The 19605-nt window shown below is 31.2% G+C and overlaps 1 protein-coding gene and 1 pseudogene across 3 annotated transcripts; one reads left to right on the top strand and one right to left on the bottom strand.

The window, feature by feature from the left end:
- The first annotated feature begins 8600 nt into the window (after positions 1-8600).
- LOC114188017 (scarecrow-like protein 21 pseudogene) lies at positions 8601-11827 on the top strand (annotated as a pseudogene). Its single transcript, XR_014995483.1, has 2 exons — positions 8601-8817; positions 9812-11827. The product of XR_014995483.1 is annotated as a scarecrow-like protein 21 pseudogene (transcript).
- Positions 11828-13369: 1542 nt separating this feature from the next.
- LOC114188132 (putative WRKY transcription factor 20) lies at positions 13370-19137 on the bottom strand. 2 transcript variants are annotated; one of them, XM_028076673.2, is made up of 6 exons: positions 18632-19137; positions 17030-17206; positions 15703-16249; positions 15439-15604; positions 15194-15352; positions 13370-14189 (listed from the first exon to the last, which is right to left on the bottom strand). In XM_028076673.2, exons 1-6 carry the CDS (start codon positions 18842-18844, stop codon positions 13703-13705), a joined length of 1749 nt encoding a protein of 582 aa, XP_027932474.1. In that variant the 5' UTR covers positions 18845-19137; the 3' UTR covers positions 13370-13702. The 2 variants fall into 2 exon arrangements, with proteins under 2 accessions (XP_027932474.1, XP_027932478.1); XM_028076677.2 differs by lacking the exon at positions 18632-19137 and adding an exon at positions 17406-17534.
- Positions 19138-19605: the final 468 nt, after the last annotated feature.

Raw genomic sequence — 19605 nt, 5'->3', positions numbered from 1 at the left:
ATAAGGATTCATTTGTAATAGGTGGAGTTAAAATTTGATCAATTCAATTTAGCTTAGTTAAAACTTTGTAAATCTATTCAACCTACCATAAAATAATGAGTTAGGTAGATTGACTAACTTAAATATATTTTATTCTTCAACTTATTTAAATTGGAAAAGAAAATTTAGAATCTATAGAAAATTCAGTTAGGAACTTAAATTTAAATATTTGGATTCATTAAACCAAATTTATTTTACTTTTCTCAAATTAACTTAACTCAAATTATAAGGAGTCATGGCATGCAACACCCTTGTTTTTGTTATCCTTTAGAATCTTCTTAATTTGGAATTTTGCATAGTTTTTCTTTTCTTTTATAACAGGAATGACAATGCAATTCAATGCATACTTTTTAGACTTTTTCACCTTTGAAATAAAATGCAACTTTGAATTTTGTGAATCATACATTAATAAAGATTAACTAAACAAAGTCATACAGAAAAAAGTTGAAAAAGAAAAACGTTATCTTTCCATCATTGTCGTCTAGGAAAATGCTGTCGTGTACTGTACTTTAAGTATGACAATCGACAACAAAAATAATAATTTATAAACACAACAAGAGTAAAATTATTTAAATGTTATTTAATAATATGTTGTCGTTTTTATTATTTTTGAACTGGATACAAATCTATCAACTTGTATATCGGTTCATGAATATGAATATATATATATATATATATATATATATATATATATAAGTTTAATAGTATATTTTAAAATTAATTCAACTATTACATATGACGCTATGAACCTTGTCCTAATTCTGCTTACATATTTTAACATTATATTTCAATTTTTGTTTAAATGCGTAATGATATGAATGTCATTATTTTAGTCTGTGAAAATAATTTGGTTTAAGTATATTTTTAGCTCTTGATCTAAAATTGAAATTCGTTTATGTTCGAAATTTCAAAATATTTTGGTTTCTAAACATAAAAAATAAATAAATATAGTTATTTTAACTCAATTACGTTAATTTTTTTTAGGAGTCGAGCATATTTTTCAACAAATATTGAACTGAGAATGTGTCAAACGGTGTAAATAACTCCAATACTAACATGAAACGCGTTCAACACGTAAAAAAAATTAACATAATTAGGTTAAAAAACTATATTCATTCATTTTTTAAAGTTTAGGAACCAAAAAATATCAAAATTTTAGACATCAATAAATTTCAATTTTAAGTCAAAGTTGATGAACTTTAGTTATATAAAATATTAATTAATAAAAAATATATTTTAATACGAGTTTCATAAATGTAAATTTCTTACAATTGATTAGCAACTCTCTTATTTCTAGGATTTATATTGACATATTTTATTATAAAAAACTCAAGCAATTTTTATATTTCTAGATAATTTAATAGTATGTACTGGACATTTAATATGTGAATAAAAGCGATGGTAAAATATTGAAAAAAAAAGGATGAGAAATGTCATTAAATAATGATAGTTAAATGAAGAAATATTATATTAAATAAAATGTTTATGAATTAAATAATGCCTAATTGGTAGTGCTTTGTTTTAACTGACTGTAAAGTTCAGTTTTACATCCAAATATAAAGCTGAATTCATGTAAAATTGATCCTTTGACCATCATTTTACTATGTAAAGTTGTAAATGAAAGTATATTTAGAAATCTATATTTATTCTATTATGTGAAAAGCAATACAAAATATTATAATATAAATATAACTTTATTAAAGTTTATTTGAAAGTTGACTAAATTAATGCCTAGATGCATGGCAAATGATGTTTTGTGATTACATGAAATACTAAACAATTACCCTTGTCCCTACTTAACCAAACATTCTTTTTCTCTTTTTCTAATGTTGGAGTTCTTACCTAAAACTATACCTAAAAGGATGGTTTACTACTTTAGTCTCAATGAAGTTAAACAAATATATCAAAGGGTTGGCTATGTCAATTAAATGATTTAGGGTTTCAACAACATGTAATTTTATAATAAGCATTTATTAGAGATTGTGGGTCACAACATGAGAATAATGTCAGCTTAAGCAAATAGTAGCATTAGAGAAAATAATGCATGATGACATTTATGTGTGTTGGTGTGATTGCTGAAAAAGTGGTTGAGATTAGTACCCAAAAATAATAATTAAGAGATGTTATTATTTCTATTAAGTATATTTCATGACAAGTATTTATTTCCAAACTTAAAATATCTTGATATTTTTATGTAAATATTTTCTTCATCTAAAAGTTGTTAGAAAGAATATTAAAAAAAATAAAAAAAACAAATATTTCACAGGGTGTTTGACAATAAATATATTGAATCAAGGTAGGTTTTATTAAACATCATATAAACAATTTCAAACTCACATGTATCAATACCAATTATTCCAAATTTCAAAAGTAAAATTTTAATAGTTAAATTGTAACATAATCAAATAATTTATTTTTAAAAGAAAAATGTACATTTTGAAAAATATAATATAATTGTTAACTTTTTATATTTAAATTTTTTCAATTTTTTTTTACGTATCATTTGAATCATAATTAATATTTGCAGTATAATTTATTTAAAATACTTGTATAAATTAAAAAAAAAAAAAGAGTAAGAATTTGTAGGACGGGTACCATGTAAATTTATCTAAGCTCGATAAAATTCGACAGGACAAACATCGATATTAAAATTTTAAATTTAGTATCTTATAACTTAAACTCGTCCCTTTTACGTAAAAGTAAAAAAATATATTTTTCATAGATAAAATTAGTGAATGGTATTTAAATTTATATAAAATACATCTTGCTGGTGTTCAAAAATTCATGGATATTTCTCACAGTTTATCTTAGGAAATTTCCCTAAGTTTATCCATAGAAAAGTTTCCATAATTTAAACCGGAAGAAAAATTTCATAATCATTTCTGTGAAATATATCTCTTGCAGAAAAGTTTTCAAACGAGGCGGAATAGTCTTTATTTTTTTTTTTAGTTTCATTGGTATTTTCTTAATTTCTATTTTGAATCACTCTAATTTGTTCCAAAATTTTAAAAACGCGTTAATATAATTTGTCTTGCCAAATTTATATCGTATGATATTAATTTGTCTTGCCATCCATATGTTATGTATCAATTTTGACTGGTGATATATCACTTATGTTATGTGTCATTGTTGGAATACTTTTATCATTATTTTGACAAATTTTAAAAACAAATGAGATTAAAGTACAAATATTCAAAATAGTGATATAAAATTGAAAAAAAAAAGTTAAATTATATCTTTAGTCTATTTTTTTAAGAAACCTTTATTTTATAAGTTTCAATTATGTCTTTATTTTCGAAAAAATGTATCAATCATGCCCATTATGTTTAATTGGATTAAACGGTTTTAAGGAATCAATGCATAAGCATGATTTTGTCTGATTAAATAGTGACCCGGCAAATGAAATCACGAATTATTCTTTTTTAATAATTAAGTTATATTAAAAAAGTGATACAAGGTAGTAATCCCAACAAAAGACTGTAATTAATTATATGTTGTGACTCCAAGAACTTACGATCTAGGAAAATTTGCCTTCACTAGAAAACAAAATTTTGGTTATGATTTGCACATTTGTCACTAAGGTAACTGATTGTTAGGAGCAAGTTATTTGAGTAAGGATTCTTGTAAATTTTTATCCATATGAAACTCATATTTAGATCAAGATCTTTCAATGTTGTGTTGCAAATAATTTTATCATTGTATGTATATCTTCCTTGTAGTTCTGTGCAAAACACATTTCCCATAAACACAAAACAGACATGGTAAACAAAATAAGGAAATATATATATATATATATATATATATATATATATATATATATATATATATATGTATATATATTCAATTTGAGAAAAAGAGAAATGAAGTTCCATATAGGTAACAAATGATACCTTTTTATCCACCTCTTAGTGTTATTCTATGGATCCCAAATAATTTTGTTATAAGAGTATTCTCATGATCTCCTACACGGTGATAATATTTAGGAAGCATCCTAAGGAGAACCTACACCAAAAGAAATCGTGATTCCATCAAACACGTTCCCAGATATGATCACCTTCACCAAACACCTCAATCTTCTATCAGTCTTCAATCCCCATTTTCCTTAATGAAAACCCTAATTTCACATAATCTCAATCTCTGTTTATAACAAAACCCCCTTCTAATAATCCACATAAGTAATTTCATTTACCTTTAATCAGAGAGAACCATGCCTATTCATTATTTCCTTAACATCGTTTAACCCAATTTAATATAAAGAACATGATTAATCCTTTTTTTGTTCAAAAATAGAGACCAAAGTGAGACTTCTAAAAATAAAGGGACCAAATCGATATTTTTTTATTACAAAAATGGAGATAAAACATAATTTAACCAAAAAAAAAATCATAACAATGAAAAAAAAACACACACACACGCATGCACGCACACTCACACACATACACACACACTCTCTCTCTCTCTCTCTCTCACACACACACACACACACACACTCACACACACATACCCACACACATACGTACATACATACACAAACACATGTAGGCACACAAACACACACACACACACAAAGTCACACAACATGTGTAGGCACACAAACACAAATACAAAGAGACACACACATAGACACAAACAAAGACACACAACACACACACACACACACAATAGCTTATATCATATAAGCAATGGACTATTGTTCAAGTGACACCCATGATAAGTCGTTATTGCATGCACTACTCAATATTGCTCAAGCAACAACATGAATTCTCAAACAATAGAGTATATATCTCAAACGATGACTTGAGTCTTGAACGAAATAGAGATCAACACAATTCTCTTTCCTTAGGAGTGAATATTACTCAAGTGACATGATGCCGCTAAAGTGAAAAAAAGGTGTTGGTGCTTGGATTTTGGAATGTGAGACAATGTAACAATGTATCAATACTCGAGCCATAATGTGATTTCTCAAGAGTTAAGTAGTGAGATCTGACACAAGAAGTAGTATCGCTCAAACAATGGTAGGAAGTAATATCGCTCAAACAATAATTGGGTGAACGTGTGTGTGAGAGAGAACCAATTAAGTAGTAGGAAGCCACTCAAATAAGAAAGTCATTTTGAATTTCAAAAAGTAAGATTATTAAGAAAAAAAAATAGAAATTCACTCAGTGATACCGTCTCATGGTATGATGATGTTGATGACTACTATGTGATGATGATGGTAATGAAGACTCTTATATGTGTGTGTGTGTGTGCGCTTTTTTTTTTTGAAAATAAGTTTATAAGATATTTGTTATTCAAAAAATGTGTTGCATAAGTTATTAATTTGTCTTTATCACTATAATCATTTATAGTACGCGAAGTTGTATCTATAAAGCTTATATGAAGACTTACTTTCTCACACCCGTATGTATTTAAACTCAAATTCCAATTCATTTTAGACGTTCTCTTCACTTTCCAAATGTGTGCTGCATATATATGGATAAAAATGTCTTATTAATCATTCAAGATCGCTAAAGTTCTAATGAATCAAAGAAAATAACTAGGTCCTATTTAAAAAATAAATAAACCTTATCAAATAAATTTTTTAGTAAATTAAAATTAATAAATATAGAAAGAAAGCCTAATTTTGAGTTATATAACAAATCAAGTTCAAAATTATAAAAATAGAAAGAAAAAGGAACTTCTTAGTGACATTTACTCTATCAAAAACAAAAATTTCCTTGAAAAATTATTGTACACGTATCATATTCTTGCATCATAACTCACAACTCAAAGATCTTACAATTTAACTAAAAAATAATAATAATTAAGATATACAATTAGAGTTAAAAACAAAATTAACTTCCACTATCTCAAAGTAGAGAAGAAAACAAATATACGTAAGTAACTCTCTTAAAATGTCCACACTAAGCATCAAAACAAAATATCTCCAATCAAGCTTTTAAATTGAAAGCCCTTTGATGGAAGAAACCCTAGAGGCATGCACACGTAGGGCTTCAACGTTCAACGCACTCTATCCACTTCATCTCTTCCACCACATAAACTCCTTTTCCTGCAACCTATCTTACAACAACTAAATTCCATCTTTTAACCAACTTATTCACAATTTAATCAACTTAACTTAAACAACCAATTCAACATTCAACATCTCAACCGTTAAATCAAATATAAACCCTATTTAATGATAATAAATAACTATTCAGCTTTACATTACTTTTCAACATGCTAGCCTTTTCTTGTATTATATCTACATCCTTTAATTTTTTTTTCAGATTTTTTGCTCTTTTGTTTTACAAATAAAAATTGGACATTAATCGATTCAGTATAATAAATACTAATATATTTTATTTTTAACATAATAAAAAATTTAATTATACTTTTAATCTAAGACCTTCATTTTGTTAATTTATTGAAATTATGCTAATAATTAAGGTAATTAATTAAATATTTGATTTTTAATAATTGCCACATAATTATTAAAACAAAAATTAATGTTAATATTTAAATAACTACTAAATATTTAGATTAAAAAAGTGTAAATTTTTTTCAAAGTTAATTTTATATTAATTTAATAATTATATATAATAATTATTTAAGATTAAATATTTATTTTATTATTATGATTATTAATTCAGTTTATATAAAATTTTTAAATTTTTATATTAAAACTTTAATTTTTTTCGTTAGACTAAAAGTAAACACTAAAAAAATATTTAATTAATTATCAATTTTAGTGACAAAAAAAATTTAGTAACTAAAATAATTTTTAAATTATTCTCTATATCGATCACTTCAATAAATTGATCTTTAAATTGATAACTAAAATTATAGAAAAAATAATCTTTAAATTTGTATATAAATTAGTCACAAATTAGACAAATTTAGTGACTAATATTTTAATAGCTAAATTCTTGAAATTAATTAATATCAATTTAGAAACTGTTTTAATTACTAATAATTTTTAATTTATAAATTAATATTTAAATTAATCATTATATTAATTATTTTTATTTTTAAAATTGATTATCAAACATTTGATTGTAGTGAAAATACACTAATATTTATTATTGGGTAAATTATCTATCTGAACAAAAATTGTTCCACGATCATCTAACATGTTTTAGGAGTTTACGTTTCTTGTACAAAATCTAAACATTACAAAAATATAAAACAAACTCACAAGAACTAAACAAGAAAATGATATATTTTCATAAAAAAATTAAAAAAATTAATGTATTTAAATGATGTAGTATAGTTATTTACTTTTTTGATGGAAACCTAGGAATTAAAATGATGAGAGGTGAAAGCGTGTGGGGCCCACTCCAGGAGACGCCAGCACATGCATCATTAGATGTTTACTACCACTCAATTCCATGACGTGTCTATGTCACTTACACCCACTTTTCTTTACTACCTTTTTAACAAACAAAACAACAAAAATTAATAATGTTCCAACTGTATTTTTTTTAATATTAATAATTCAATAGTTTTACAATTATGCATAATAATTTATCTATATAAATTATTTTTAATGAATGCGATGTATAAAATTACATTGCATTTCCAATATAATAATACTATTCAACTCGTACGTTTTTAGTGTTTAAAAGTGAATGCTCATAAACTTTCTGCAAGTGCCAACCTTTTCACAAGCTTATTTTACTCAATTTCCAGCTTATAAACAATTTTTTATTCACAGATTTTGTTTGTGTAAATAAGTACTTTCAAGAACTGAGGCAATGCAACTTTTCTTCTTTTGGATTAAATTTTATGTTAATTCCATTTAAGGAATTCCCTTTTACATTTTTCTCGATTATTTTGTTTGATAAAATTTTGATGAGTGTGAACTTAGAAGATTTGATATAATTGAAAAACAGTAATTTGAGATAATTGAGACTCTGTAATTGTATTGATTTGGTTTCACTAAGTTCTTTCTGATGTGGACAAAAAAAAGGTGTTTATATACTGTTTTTTATATATTTACAGGAATATTATTTTTATTACGTAAAAGCAATTTATGTAAAAATAACTTTACATTAGTGACATACAAAATAATTATAATTTAACGTGTTACATGGATAATTATATTTTGACAAAAAAGAAAAAGATTCACGAGAAATGCTTTTGTCCCTTCTTAAAATAAAGGTTCTAAAGTTTTTCTTGAATATAACAAAACTTACACTAAAACACTTAATAAGAATTAATATAACTCCAATGATGCAGAAATTAAACACACAAAAAAATATTATCATGTCTGTTTCTTTTCTTAAAAGAAAGAATATCACAACTTTCTTTAAAAAAAATGTCAATGTAACGATCACCCTCTTCGTCGCAAACCTTTGAACATGTTGATGTTAAAACTAAAATATTAATAGATATAAATATAGTAATAGAAATCCAAAGATATTCGAGAATAATGAAGTGAATAGAAACAAAAGAAAGAAAAAGTTAACAAAGTGATCAAAGTCTTTGTAAATGAAGTGCAATGTCAGAGTCAAAAAAGTAATTTGCCAGTATAGGAGACTTTCTATGTTGGCGTCCATATATAAAATGGCAAAACTGCAATTCAGAGTTCATAGGGACCATAGCACCACCCAACTACAACCTTTGTGACTTGCCATGTGTTCTAAGATTTAATCTCTAATTCCAAACAATTTTTCTTTGTATGACACATATGTGTATGTGCATGATAGAGTCTTCTCAGTCACTTTGAGCTTCAAATCCAACTGGGGCATCACTGCTTCTCAGTAATCTTCTTTCAGATCAGGTTTTTTTGCAGAGGTGAGAGTCTCTGAAATTTTTTAACTGCTCCCTTTTCATGATTTCTGTTATTGGTTGATATCATGAAGTGTCTCTGCTTGCTAAGTTTATGGTGGTGAGAAAAATGTGTTATTTTTGTTTTTTCTTCAATGGTTGTTCTTATTGAGTTTGTGACAAAGGGTTGTTGTTGGAGTTCATTGATAGTCATGGCATGTTGAAGCTCTTTCTGTTCTATATTTGAATGTTTTTTTCTAATTACCTTTTGGCTTTGTTTCAATAGTTGTTGAGGGAAAGCTTCTTATCTGTGTTTTTCTACTTTGTTTGAATATGGATTTGAATGCATACTTTTTGCAGGTAGTTTCTGACCAAGGGAAGGTTTAAAACTGTTTGATATAAAAAAACTTCTGTGTTAATTGAGTTTCCATAGTTGAGTCCAATCCAGAATACCAATAAATTTTTCCTAATTGCCTGTTTGGTGTTTTACAGAATAGCTTATCCTTTGTGTTTACCTTTAATTGAAACCGATGTATAGCATGTGAGAGCCTTTTCTCAATAACATCACCTTTTTTACTTTTTCTACTGAGATAAGCAAAGAAGAAAAAGAAAAGTGTCTTGTTTTACTTTTTTTATTGCTTAAATTTGAAACCACTGATCAAACGATTACACTTATAAAATTGCTTTCAACTAGACTTATGCACTGTCTCTTTTGGTTTTCTGTTTATGTAATAGCTTGTTACGAATCTGGGAAATATAGATTCTGATGTCAAGAAGCTTACTCTTCTGATTTTGAATCTTTTAATAAAAGTTTCATCTCAAATCTTTCTAGTTTCTGACCTTTATGTGAATAATAGATCACATACACCTTTGCACCCAACCTCAAGGAATAACAGATTTAGGAAAACTACATTACCTTCTTCAATCAATATCAATACACTGTGTCTTAGTATTGATTCTTTATAGTTTCAGATACCTTTGTTATCATATTTGTCTAAATTTCTTCCTTGACCTTCTGCAGATTAGTTCAGATATTCATTACACTGCAATTAAAACGTGGATAATGATAAACAGGCTTGAATAGAGTCCAGAATTCAGCTGATTTTGTGTCGAAATCTTTTGGAGTTTGACTATACCTGGATCTCAATGCAAACATCTCAGAATCATAAAATTTCTTATGGCCCTGGTGGGTTTTATGTTGAGCCCGTGCAAAATTTGGAGTCATATTGCTTACCATCAAGCGAGAACATAGACAATTACTCTTCCTCTGATAACAGCAGCCAAACAACCTACCCTTCTGTCCAAACCTTAGAGCAATATTGCACCCTTGAATCTGCTTCCACAAGCAACAGTTTCCCTTGCCAAAATTCTCCACCTGCTCTCAGTTTCTCATCAAACAATAGTCCGTTGTCAAAGCTAGAGTCAAATTCATATGTGCTAAGGCCACAGCATTCTCTTGAAATTGCCAGTGGCCCACTAGAGAATGATCCTTACCCAACTCTTGACCTTGATGACCTGTCCCATAAGATAAGAGAATTGGAAACTGCTATGCTGGGACCTAATGCAGAAATGCTAGATATCTATGGTGCTCTAATGCCAGGAGAAGCTGATTCAATTTTGTTAGAGGCTGAGAAGTGGAAGAAAATGATGGAGATGGTATCTAGAGGGGATTTGAAAGAGATGCTTTATACTTGTGCTAAGGCAATGGCTGTGAATGATATGGAGACAACTGAATGGATGATGTCAGAGTCGCGTAAGATGGTTTCGGTTTCCGGCAATCCGATTCAGCGGTTGGGAGCATACATTGTGGAGTCTCTTGTAGCAAGGATGGCTGCTTCAGGAAGCACAATCTATAAATCCTTGAAATGTAGTGAGCCTACTGGTAATGAGCTACTTTCATACATGCATGTACTCTATGAAGTTTGTCCATATTTCAAGTTTGGATACATGTCAGCAAATGGAGCAATTGCTGAAGCTCTGAAGGAGGAAAGTGAAGTTCATATAATAGACTTTCAGATTTCTCAGGGAACTCAATGGGTGAGCCTGATTCAGGCTCTTGCACGCCGCCCCGGAGGGCCACCAAAGATCAGAATATCAGGTGTTGATGACTCCTTTTCATCTTATGCCCGGGGAGGAGGACTTGATATTGTTGGGAAAAGGTTATCAGCACTTGCAGAGTCATGCAATGTACCCTTTGAGTTCAATGCTGTGAGAGTACCTGCTTCTCAAGTGCAACTTAAAGACCTTGAACTTCGCCCTTATGAAGCTGTGGCTGTGAACTTTGCCATTATGTTGCACCATGTGCCTGATGCAAGTGTTAACGGCCACAATCATCGTGATAGGTTGTTGAGATTAGCCAAGCACTTGTCTCCTAAGGTGGTGACTCTTGTGGAGCAAGAATTTAACACCAACAATGCGCCGTTCTTGCAGCGATTCGTTGAGACGATGAACTACTACTTTGCTGTTTTTGATTCAATTGATGCTGCTCTTCCAAGGGAGCACAAAGAGAGGATTAATGTGGAGCAGCACTGTTTGGCTCGTGAAGTTGTCAACTTAATAGCATGTGAAGGAGAAGAAAGAGTTGAACGTCATGAGCTTCTGAATAAGTGGAGAATGCGTTTCACAGATGCTGGATTTTCACCTTACCCTCTGAACTCCGTTATTAATTCTTCAATCAAAGATCTTCTCCAGAGCTACCATGGTCACTACACTCTAGAAGAGAAAGATGGTGCACTTTTTCTTGGTTGGAAGAATCAAGCTCTAATTGCCTCTTGTGCTTGGAGATGAAAATCTGACAATACTGAGTTCGTTTTTTGTTACTCCAGGCTTCTAGTTAGGTTATGTATCATCCTTAACTTCTTTCAACAATTTCTCCTCACTTTATAGTCAAATCACTGTTTTGTAAGAGAGCATCCTTAATCTGTCAGCAATACAAGCAATATCAATATATTCTATGTTTTCTGAGATGTATTTTATAACTGCAAAACATGTAAGTTGAAATATATAGCAAAACAACGTATGGATCTGGTATTTCTTACTACAGTTTCACTTTCTATGCTTAAATGCATTTCTCTTAAACTGGGTTTGCTCTGACCCTTCATAATCACCAGTAACACTCACATATCCTTATATTCTTTACTCTTGTAGTAATTTTGTACACTAAACTCCTAGTTCTTTGAATCCAATTGAATATGGCCATATTCAAAGTTGAATATGAATTGAATTATTTGTCATTGACAACCACTACACGGATCTACACAGGATTCCCAAGCTGTGTGAATGCATGTAAAATCTGAAGTGCCTTATTTTAGTAAAGGAGAGCTTTATTAGTCTAAAAAGCTCACGTGAAACCGTGTTGTTTGGCCTAGAAATAATAACTCTACCGTAGCAAGAGTGATCATTGACTCATAGTCTCTAATCATTTCTGTGCTTTATCATGTTTCTGGCTTCCTAGGAAACATTGCAACGCGTGTGGTTTGAAATATATTATGAGGAAGGAAGGTCTTAGTCAAATAGCTGTCTCCTAGAGTACAAAGTTTTCTGGAGACAAAGCAAAACAACACAGACTTTTGTCTGAGACATGTATTTACTTTTGACCATTTGATTTAAATATAGAGGACCGTTTTCAACAATGTTATTCAGTTTATTTAAATACAGTTTCATGTCTATTAGTTACGAACAGCAGTATAACACGAGTTAGAAACCAAGTATTTCTATGTATTACTTTTATTTAAAGCTATCGCAGGATACACAAGATATGGATTCTTAGTTCTTACAGTCTATCAACGAGATTCAGGATAATCGATAGATAGTTGACTTTCTTAATCATGTTATAAGGTATTTGATTTCTGGTAATGTGAATAGAAAAAAGTTTGGTTGAGAAAGACAAAACTCAACTTTGATGATCTCTACGCCTCTAGAAATTACACTCTTATAGTCTGCAATACACCCTTTGATCTGAAAAGTTGCCCCACAAATCAATGGCACTGAAACATTTTTCTGACGTTCGTCATTATGATTGTCTGTTACATTTGCACGTATTTGTAGCAATCAAACTCTTTCATCTTCTCAGGAAAAGAAAAAGAAAGTTTCTGTTGAAGTGACTTTAGTGTGCTATTCATCGCATCTACACTACACTCAGATTCGAATTTTATTCAATCTACTTAATTGTAAAACCAGAAAACAAAGCATCCAACAAAAAGGTATCCAAAATTACTTCAGTGTCACTTTGGAACCTAAAATTAAACTGGTATACACTTGAGATCAATCGAAACATCTAATATATCCATGTTTGGATCTGCATTTTCAAATAGCATAATCCACTTCTAGTCTGGCCCCAAAAATAGTGACAGTATCTTCAGAATTAGATACAAAAGTCTGTCCAGAAACACACAAGTATTTGTTTCACATTATATTGTATGCAAAAAATAGTGCGAGAAAACCAAACGTGTATTCCACTGTTTACACATGTCACCTGCCTTTGAATTTGACTAATATCAAACAGAATAACAAACAACTTCACGTGGGGAAGTTTGCGTTGTAACGAAGCTGGGGTAAACCATGGAATAAAAACAGTAAGTTCAGTAACAAGGTAGAAGCTACATCTTATAAATAGCTGAACTCACACTTTTACAAGGGGTTTTGTTGAAGCAATTGTGGTATAAGCTTCATATTTGTACAGAAGAATCTGTATATAATTATACAAACAGAAATTAGATTTAAGAGTCAACCTGAAGGGGCACAGCTACTAATTCTACTAAAGAACAGCTCTCAACATGTAAGGATCTACATAAAAGAACTATCAGCATTTCCAAAGAGAAAATGAGGAGCTATGCCTTTAAAACTTTACCCGCCAAAAAGAAAAACCAAAATGGAACTCAGTATTTCCTTTTATTTGTGTGCGCAAACAATTTTAAGGACCCATTAGTATTCTTCCCACGTTCTGAGGGCAGGGATATGCAGAATGGTTTAAAGATGTACTACTATCACTTGGATTTTCTCTAGAGCCATATGGGTTAGAGTTGTTATTCAGAACACCAAAGTACACAGGTGCCCCTGAAGTATGAACAAACTTGAAATTGGAGTTGCTGGTATGAGCATGGTTGTCCCCAAATTCAGGAAGCATCATTCTCCCTTGGCTGTTTGGCGTGTTTTCCGAAGCAGGGCTGATTCCCATACCAAGGTCAAGGCTGATGGTATCACTTTCTTCTGCCCTAATTCTTGTGTGTCCACCACCACTTGCTGATCCTGCAATGTCATGGCAGCTATTATTCCTTGCAGTTGGCACATCATGATTGTGTTTCCCCTCATATGTGGTTATCACAGCTTTTGGATCATGAGAAGCCCTCTCCACATGTTTCCTAACGGGGCACCCCGTGTTTGTGCATTTGTAATAGCTTCTGAAAAATAAAGCGAGTCCTTGTAAGAAATAAGGTTAACCAGAATATGTAACTAAGCATCATATTGTCTTCAACCACAAAATGTAACGATCTTACTAAAAGAGACCAGCGATTTTATTTTCATTTCATGCCAAAACAACGGAAATATATGACCAAATTATACTACAGATAGTTTTATGCACACAAAATGCATTTCAAGCGCCTTTCAATTCAAACAGATAGTTGCTCAAGTGAAAACTATGCTGGTATATTGTTTTGGTCAGCCAAGGAACAGGGGAATCCTCGAAATATCAAGTGAGCACATGCTTATAAGGAATGTAGATTTTGACCTAGAAAAAAACTACAATATTTGGCAAACATATTCGCATTCAGTGAAAAAGAACAAACTTTACAACACAAAATCTTAAATCTTGAATCAAGTAAATAAGTGGATATCATACCGGCTCTCCTTTTCCCCTAATTTGCCTTTTAACTCGCTCTTAGTCGACAATCGTGACAATTTTACATTGATATTTTTTCCTCTCGTAGCATAGGAATAATACATATAGATCTACACTTTCTTGATATCTAAGAACCTAACAACAGTCTACTGTCCCGTAAACTTCTCCATTGACACTTCTACGCACATTCTTAGCAATAATGCTCTTACAATCAACTAACTTTCATTAATATAACATTTTTTACCATTACAGTTCCCATTTGACATACCATCACCACCTTTCCTTAACGTAAAACCATACCTGTATAAAACTTTGCCAGTATTTTGTATTAGACAATAGGTAAAGAGGACAACAGAAATTATTGAATGAATTTTTAGAACCGGTTTGGAATAAAACTTTGTAAAAGCTTAAGATTCAGTATTTAGAATATACAACAGTTCACAATATATTATTATAGTAACTACTCTACTTTTCTAGAATATATCATAATGCACCACTCTTGTGAATGAGGATGAGGTTATCTCAGCATTCCCTACAGTGGGCGTAAGAGTGAACCGAACATACCTAGGGTTAGGATTGCCTCTCACCACCTTTTGCCCATACTTGCGCCAGCGGTAACCATCATCCAATATATCAACCTCACTCAGAGTTTGTACAACGACCCGTGGCTCCCTAATAGGCTTAACTACAGGAGTAATGTCAGCATTTGCAAACTCCATTTTTCTGCTCAATAAAAGAAATTCCGGCTATCAGCAAACATACATGAGTAGCAAAAAGAAACATAGGTCTTGGGCCTAAAGCTGTCAAACCTTCGCTTTGATAAGGGATCATCATCATCAACCTCATCACTATTCCGATTTGAAAAAAATCCTGTACCCTCTGGATCACCATCATTTGTTGCTGCAGGTGATAACTCTGGAGTACTGTCAGGCTCAGCTGGGTGAGACACCTGGCCACATATATTGGATCCTTTGTCTGCAATTCAAGAATTAGGAGAAAAAGAAAGCCACATTATTTGTTTACAAAAAGTACCAATAAAATGGCATCAATAAGAAGCATCTAGCAGGTATTACCATCTCGAAAGGAAGCTTTATCAGTCCTCTCTTCTTGCATAGTCATGATAGTTCCACTTGAGTAACGCCGGTTTGGCTGGGGTTTCGGATGATCATGTGTCCCCTTGTAAATTATCTCAGTGATTTGCCCATCATGAGATCGTTCAAATAGTTTCTTAACTTCACAGTTAGGATGTGTACATTTGTAATAACTGCGTGGAAATTCACTTCCTTTAACATGTTTCTGCCCATACTTTCTCCAGTTGTATCCATCATCAGATACTCGCTCAGCTGTGACGGAAAGTCCACTACCTCTATTGTCAACTTGTGATGGTTGAAGCCCAGTTGCTATGTTGCTCCTAGGGTTCAGTTCATCCAAATCACCTTCAACACGGGCATTAGCTCCCGAGCTAACAATTTGAACAGGAGATGATAGACTTAATTCATTTGAAGGGACCGCTATCTCACTTTTTACTAATGGTGATGATGAATCAAAAGGTTGAGCTTTTCCTTCACCATCTATTTGAGTAGATTTTTCACTTGCGTGATTGTCGGGGTCTGCAGGAACCTTAAATATACGAATAGCATTGTGTAAGTACCACGCAACCAGTAATCTTCAAAACAACATCAACCAAAACAAGAAACTTGAAATCAAATCTGGTTCGAGTTAACATTGCAATATATTTATATAATTATCGCTATGTAGCACGGATACTGATACAGACAATGGATAGGACACTTTGACATGTGTAATCTTTAAAATGTAAGACAAGGATCTATATTACATCATTATGAATTATTTCAATTGACAATCAAGAATTATGTATTCAAAGTCATCTATAAACAAGGTTAGTCAAATATAACAATATAAACATACTATCACCTAATATTAAAATGAGAGATTATATAAAAACATTCCCAATAATGCATATATAATCTAAATATTACTAATTATATAGGATTTATTTCTTATTTCTATAATCTTAATAGAGACTTATCCAATAAGCTTATGGGTATTTAGAAAATAATTGTATTTGTTCTTGTTAACATTGTGTTGGAGCGGTATCAGAACTATGTCAAAGACCAAACAAATATCTTTTAAATTAGACACTTCAGAACTATGTCAAAGACCAAACAAATATCTTTTAAATTGGACACTTCACCGATACGTATCCTACAAATGTTGTGTTCGAGCTTCATAGAATTATCCTATCTTGTTAACTTAGTATAAAGGTTATGATCAGGTACAATTAAGAAGAAAAACATCAATGTCAAGTCCATTTATCCACCATAGTTCAGAGTTTATATTCTTCAATTTTACTAGCAAAAGCATAGAGTAATTCATTACCATATTTGGTCTACTGTGCGGTTTAAACTCAAAGAAGCTGGGTTTCCGGTCATCAACAGTATTGGTATTGAAGCTTGCAGTGGTTACAGGAAATGAAGCAGATGCAGCAGAAGTCACAGAAGCATGCGCTGTTTGATGAAGCATAAAAAGGGATCCTGTAGTCGGTGAAGGTTCCACCTGCAAAGTATGTGAGAAAGCGTTAGATAATCTAAATAGGCAAGTACTGAACGAATCAAAAAAATATATAAATGAAGACACTTAAAAATTTTAATTTCTTAGAGCAACAAACGGACAAAGAAAGTGACAAAATAACAGGAAGTTTCAGAATACACACTAGTAAAGGGACCATGAATAATAACAGAAAGAAAGTACATACAAAATCATCAGAGTAACCACGCTATCGAGTATATTTATCAGCGACTTATGCAGAAAGATTCAATTACAATTGAGCAAATCCAAAACTCTAATTTTCCCTTCGGGATAACATTGCATGTTTATCATTTAGAATCTATACCACAACCTATTGCATCACTACGTGTGGAAGTTATATAAATTCAGCTCAGAAAAACCACCCCGCATTAATTATGCACAGATTAGGACCACTCGCACAATTACATCAAGATTTAACAAATATGTGATGTATTTTTGTACTTTCACAAAATTACAAATCTTGACCCACAATCTCTGACATTCCTCATATTACTCCAATGCCATGCCATACAGAACTAATATGGATCCACTAACCCTTGACAAAGCATTTATTCTGTTGTTCCACACATATAAATAGGGAAAGAGAAAAGCATTTCCTATAAAACCTGCAATGCAACACCGTTGAAAACAAAAAGGAAAAGCACCGAAGCAAAGGAAGATTCAGTATGTGAAAAAACAACACTGACGCAAAAGAAAATAATGAGAATGTTGAGCAATCGTAAGAGAAAGCCATATTCCAACAAAACACCGTATTGAGCATAAAGGGAAAATGCAGAATTCCATAAGAGCAAGCATCAGAATCTCATGGTCCCAACACAAATAACAAAATCTAACAAGTGAAAAAGATCAAGCACAGAAAAAGGGCCAGCCCTAATTGTAAAAAAACTAATTAAATAGAAAAAACAAATTAGCCTCAACCACCAGATTAAATAAAGCACATATACTCACTCTGTCACTCACATCGAATTTTTCGTGAAACAAACAGCATCTTCCATTCATCAACATTTAAATCACCTCATTTTTAAAAATTATTCCGTCCAAAGCATAACACTGTCCCATATGCCCCATTTTGATGCCCTTGGCATTTACATGAAAATCACACTGAAAAGACCACTATTTTTTTATATGCCACTCACACTGTGTGGACTTCAACACACTCGGGTCAAGTAAAAACATTTAAACACACCTTTGACCAAGTTCAACTAAAAAAAATTAAAAAACACAGAAAAACAAAAATCAAATTTTGCCGATGAATTCACACACCCATTTCTCTCTTTAAACTCCTTTTCTTTTTCTGAGCAATTAAACGGATCAAACGCGAGCCTCGAACCCAGCCAAAAAAATCAGAAACCCTAGAAATTGAAAAGACGAATGCATTCACCACTGACTAACCTTCATGTTGGAGAGCAGCACCGGTGACTCGAGAAACGAAGTCGGACTGAGCCCCGGCGGAATCGTGACGCACGGCGAGCGTGAGATCGGGAGCTTCGCCGGTGACATGAGCTTGTACCTTGCACCGCCTCCGGCGGGAGCAGCGTCGGCGGCGGAATTGGGCCTCGACCCAGGTCGATTTGGATCGTCGGAGAGAGCTTCGGCGGCGTCCATTACGGTGTAGAGAAAGAAAGTTTGTGTCTTGGAGGAACAGAAAGAGAAGGGTGGAGTCAAAGAAGAAGGAAATGGAGGCAGAGATGAGAGGGCAAAAGAGTCATTTCAAGTGAAGGGTATGTATGTCAGTGAGAAAGAGAGAGATCAAATTGACTTGTTGTGAGAATGAATCTCAAAACGAATTATGAATCTGTGTTCAGTGTTGTGTTTGGTCTTTGGCTTTTCATTTTAACCTTTTTCTCTGCATTTTTTTTCTCTCTTCTCTTTCATGGTGTGTGCTGCTTGTAATGTTCTACTGATTCTCATCATCATGTTATACAAATGTCTGAAGCTAACATGTCTCTTAATATATTATAATAGATATATTAATAATAGTGTTAAATATGTTTTTATCTTCAGATTTCAAATAAATTTAAAATTAAATTTTTCTTTAAAATATTATCAATTTAATCTTCTTCTTTAGTAAATATGTGAATTTAATATTTTTAACCAATATTTTTAAGTTTATACAACATTTTAAATACATTTTAAAATAATATTTGATTGTTTAACATGTTCAACTTTTATTTTAACATTAATTTAAATATTATCTTATAACGCATTAAAACATTAAATAAACTTAATAAAAATTAATTAAAAAAATTAAATTCATATATTTATAAAAATAAATAATTAAATTAATAAAATATTAAAAAAAAAACTAATTTCAAATTTTACTAAAAATATTAACTTTAAGAATCTAAAATATATGCATGTTAATA

The sequence above is a fragment of the Vigna unguiculata genome, chromosome 6 (genome assembly GCF_037176805.1).
Source record: "Vigna unguiculata cultivar grain cowpea cultivar isolate G323 ecotype 2 chromosome 6, ASM3717680v1, whole genome shotgun sequence".
Taxonomy (NCBI): Eukaryota; Viridiplantae; Streptophyta; class Magnoliopsida; order Fabales; family Fabaceae; genus Vigna; species Vigna unguiculata.
Note: the sequence above shows the minus strand (reverse complement) of the source record. Positions and strands in the feature narration are given on the sequence as shown.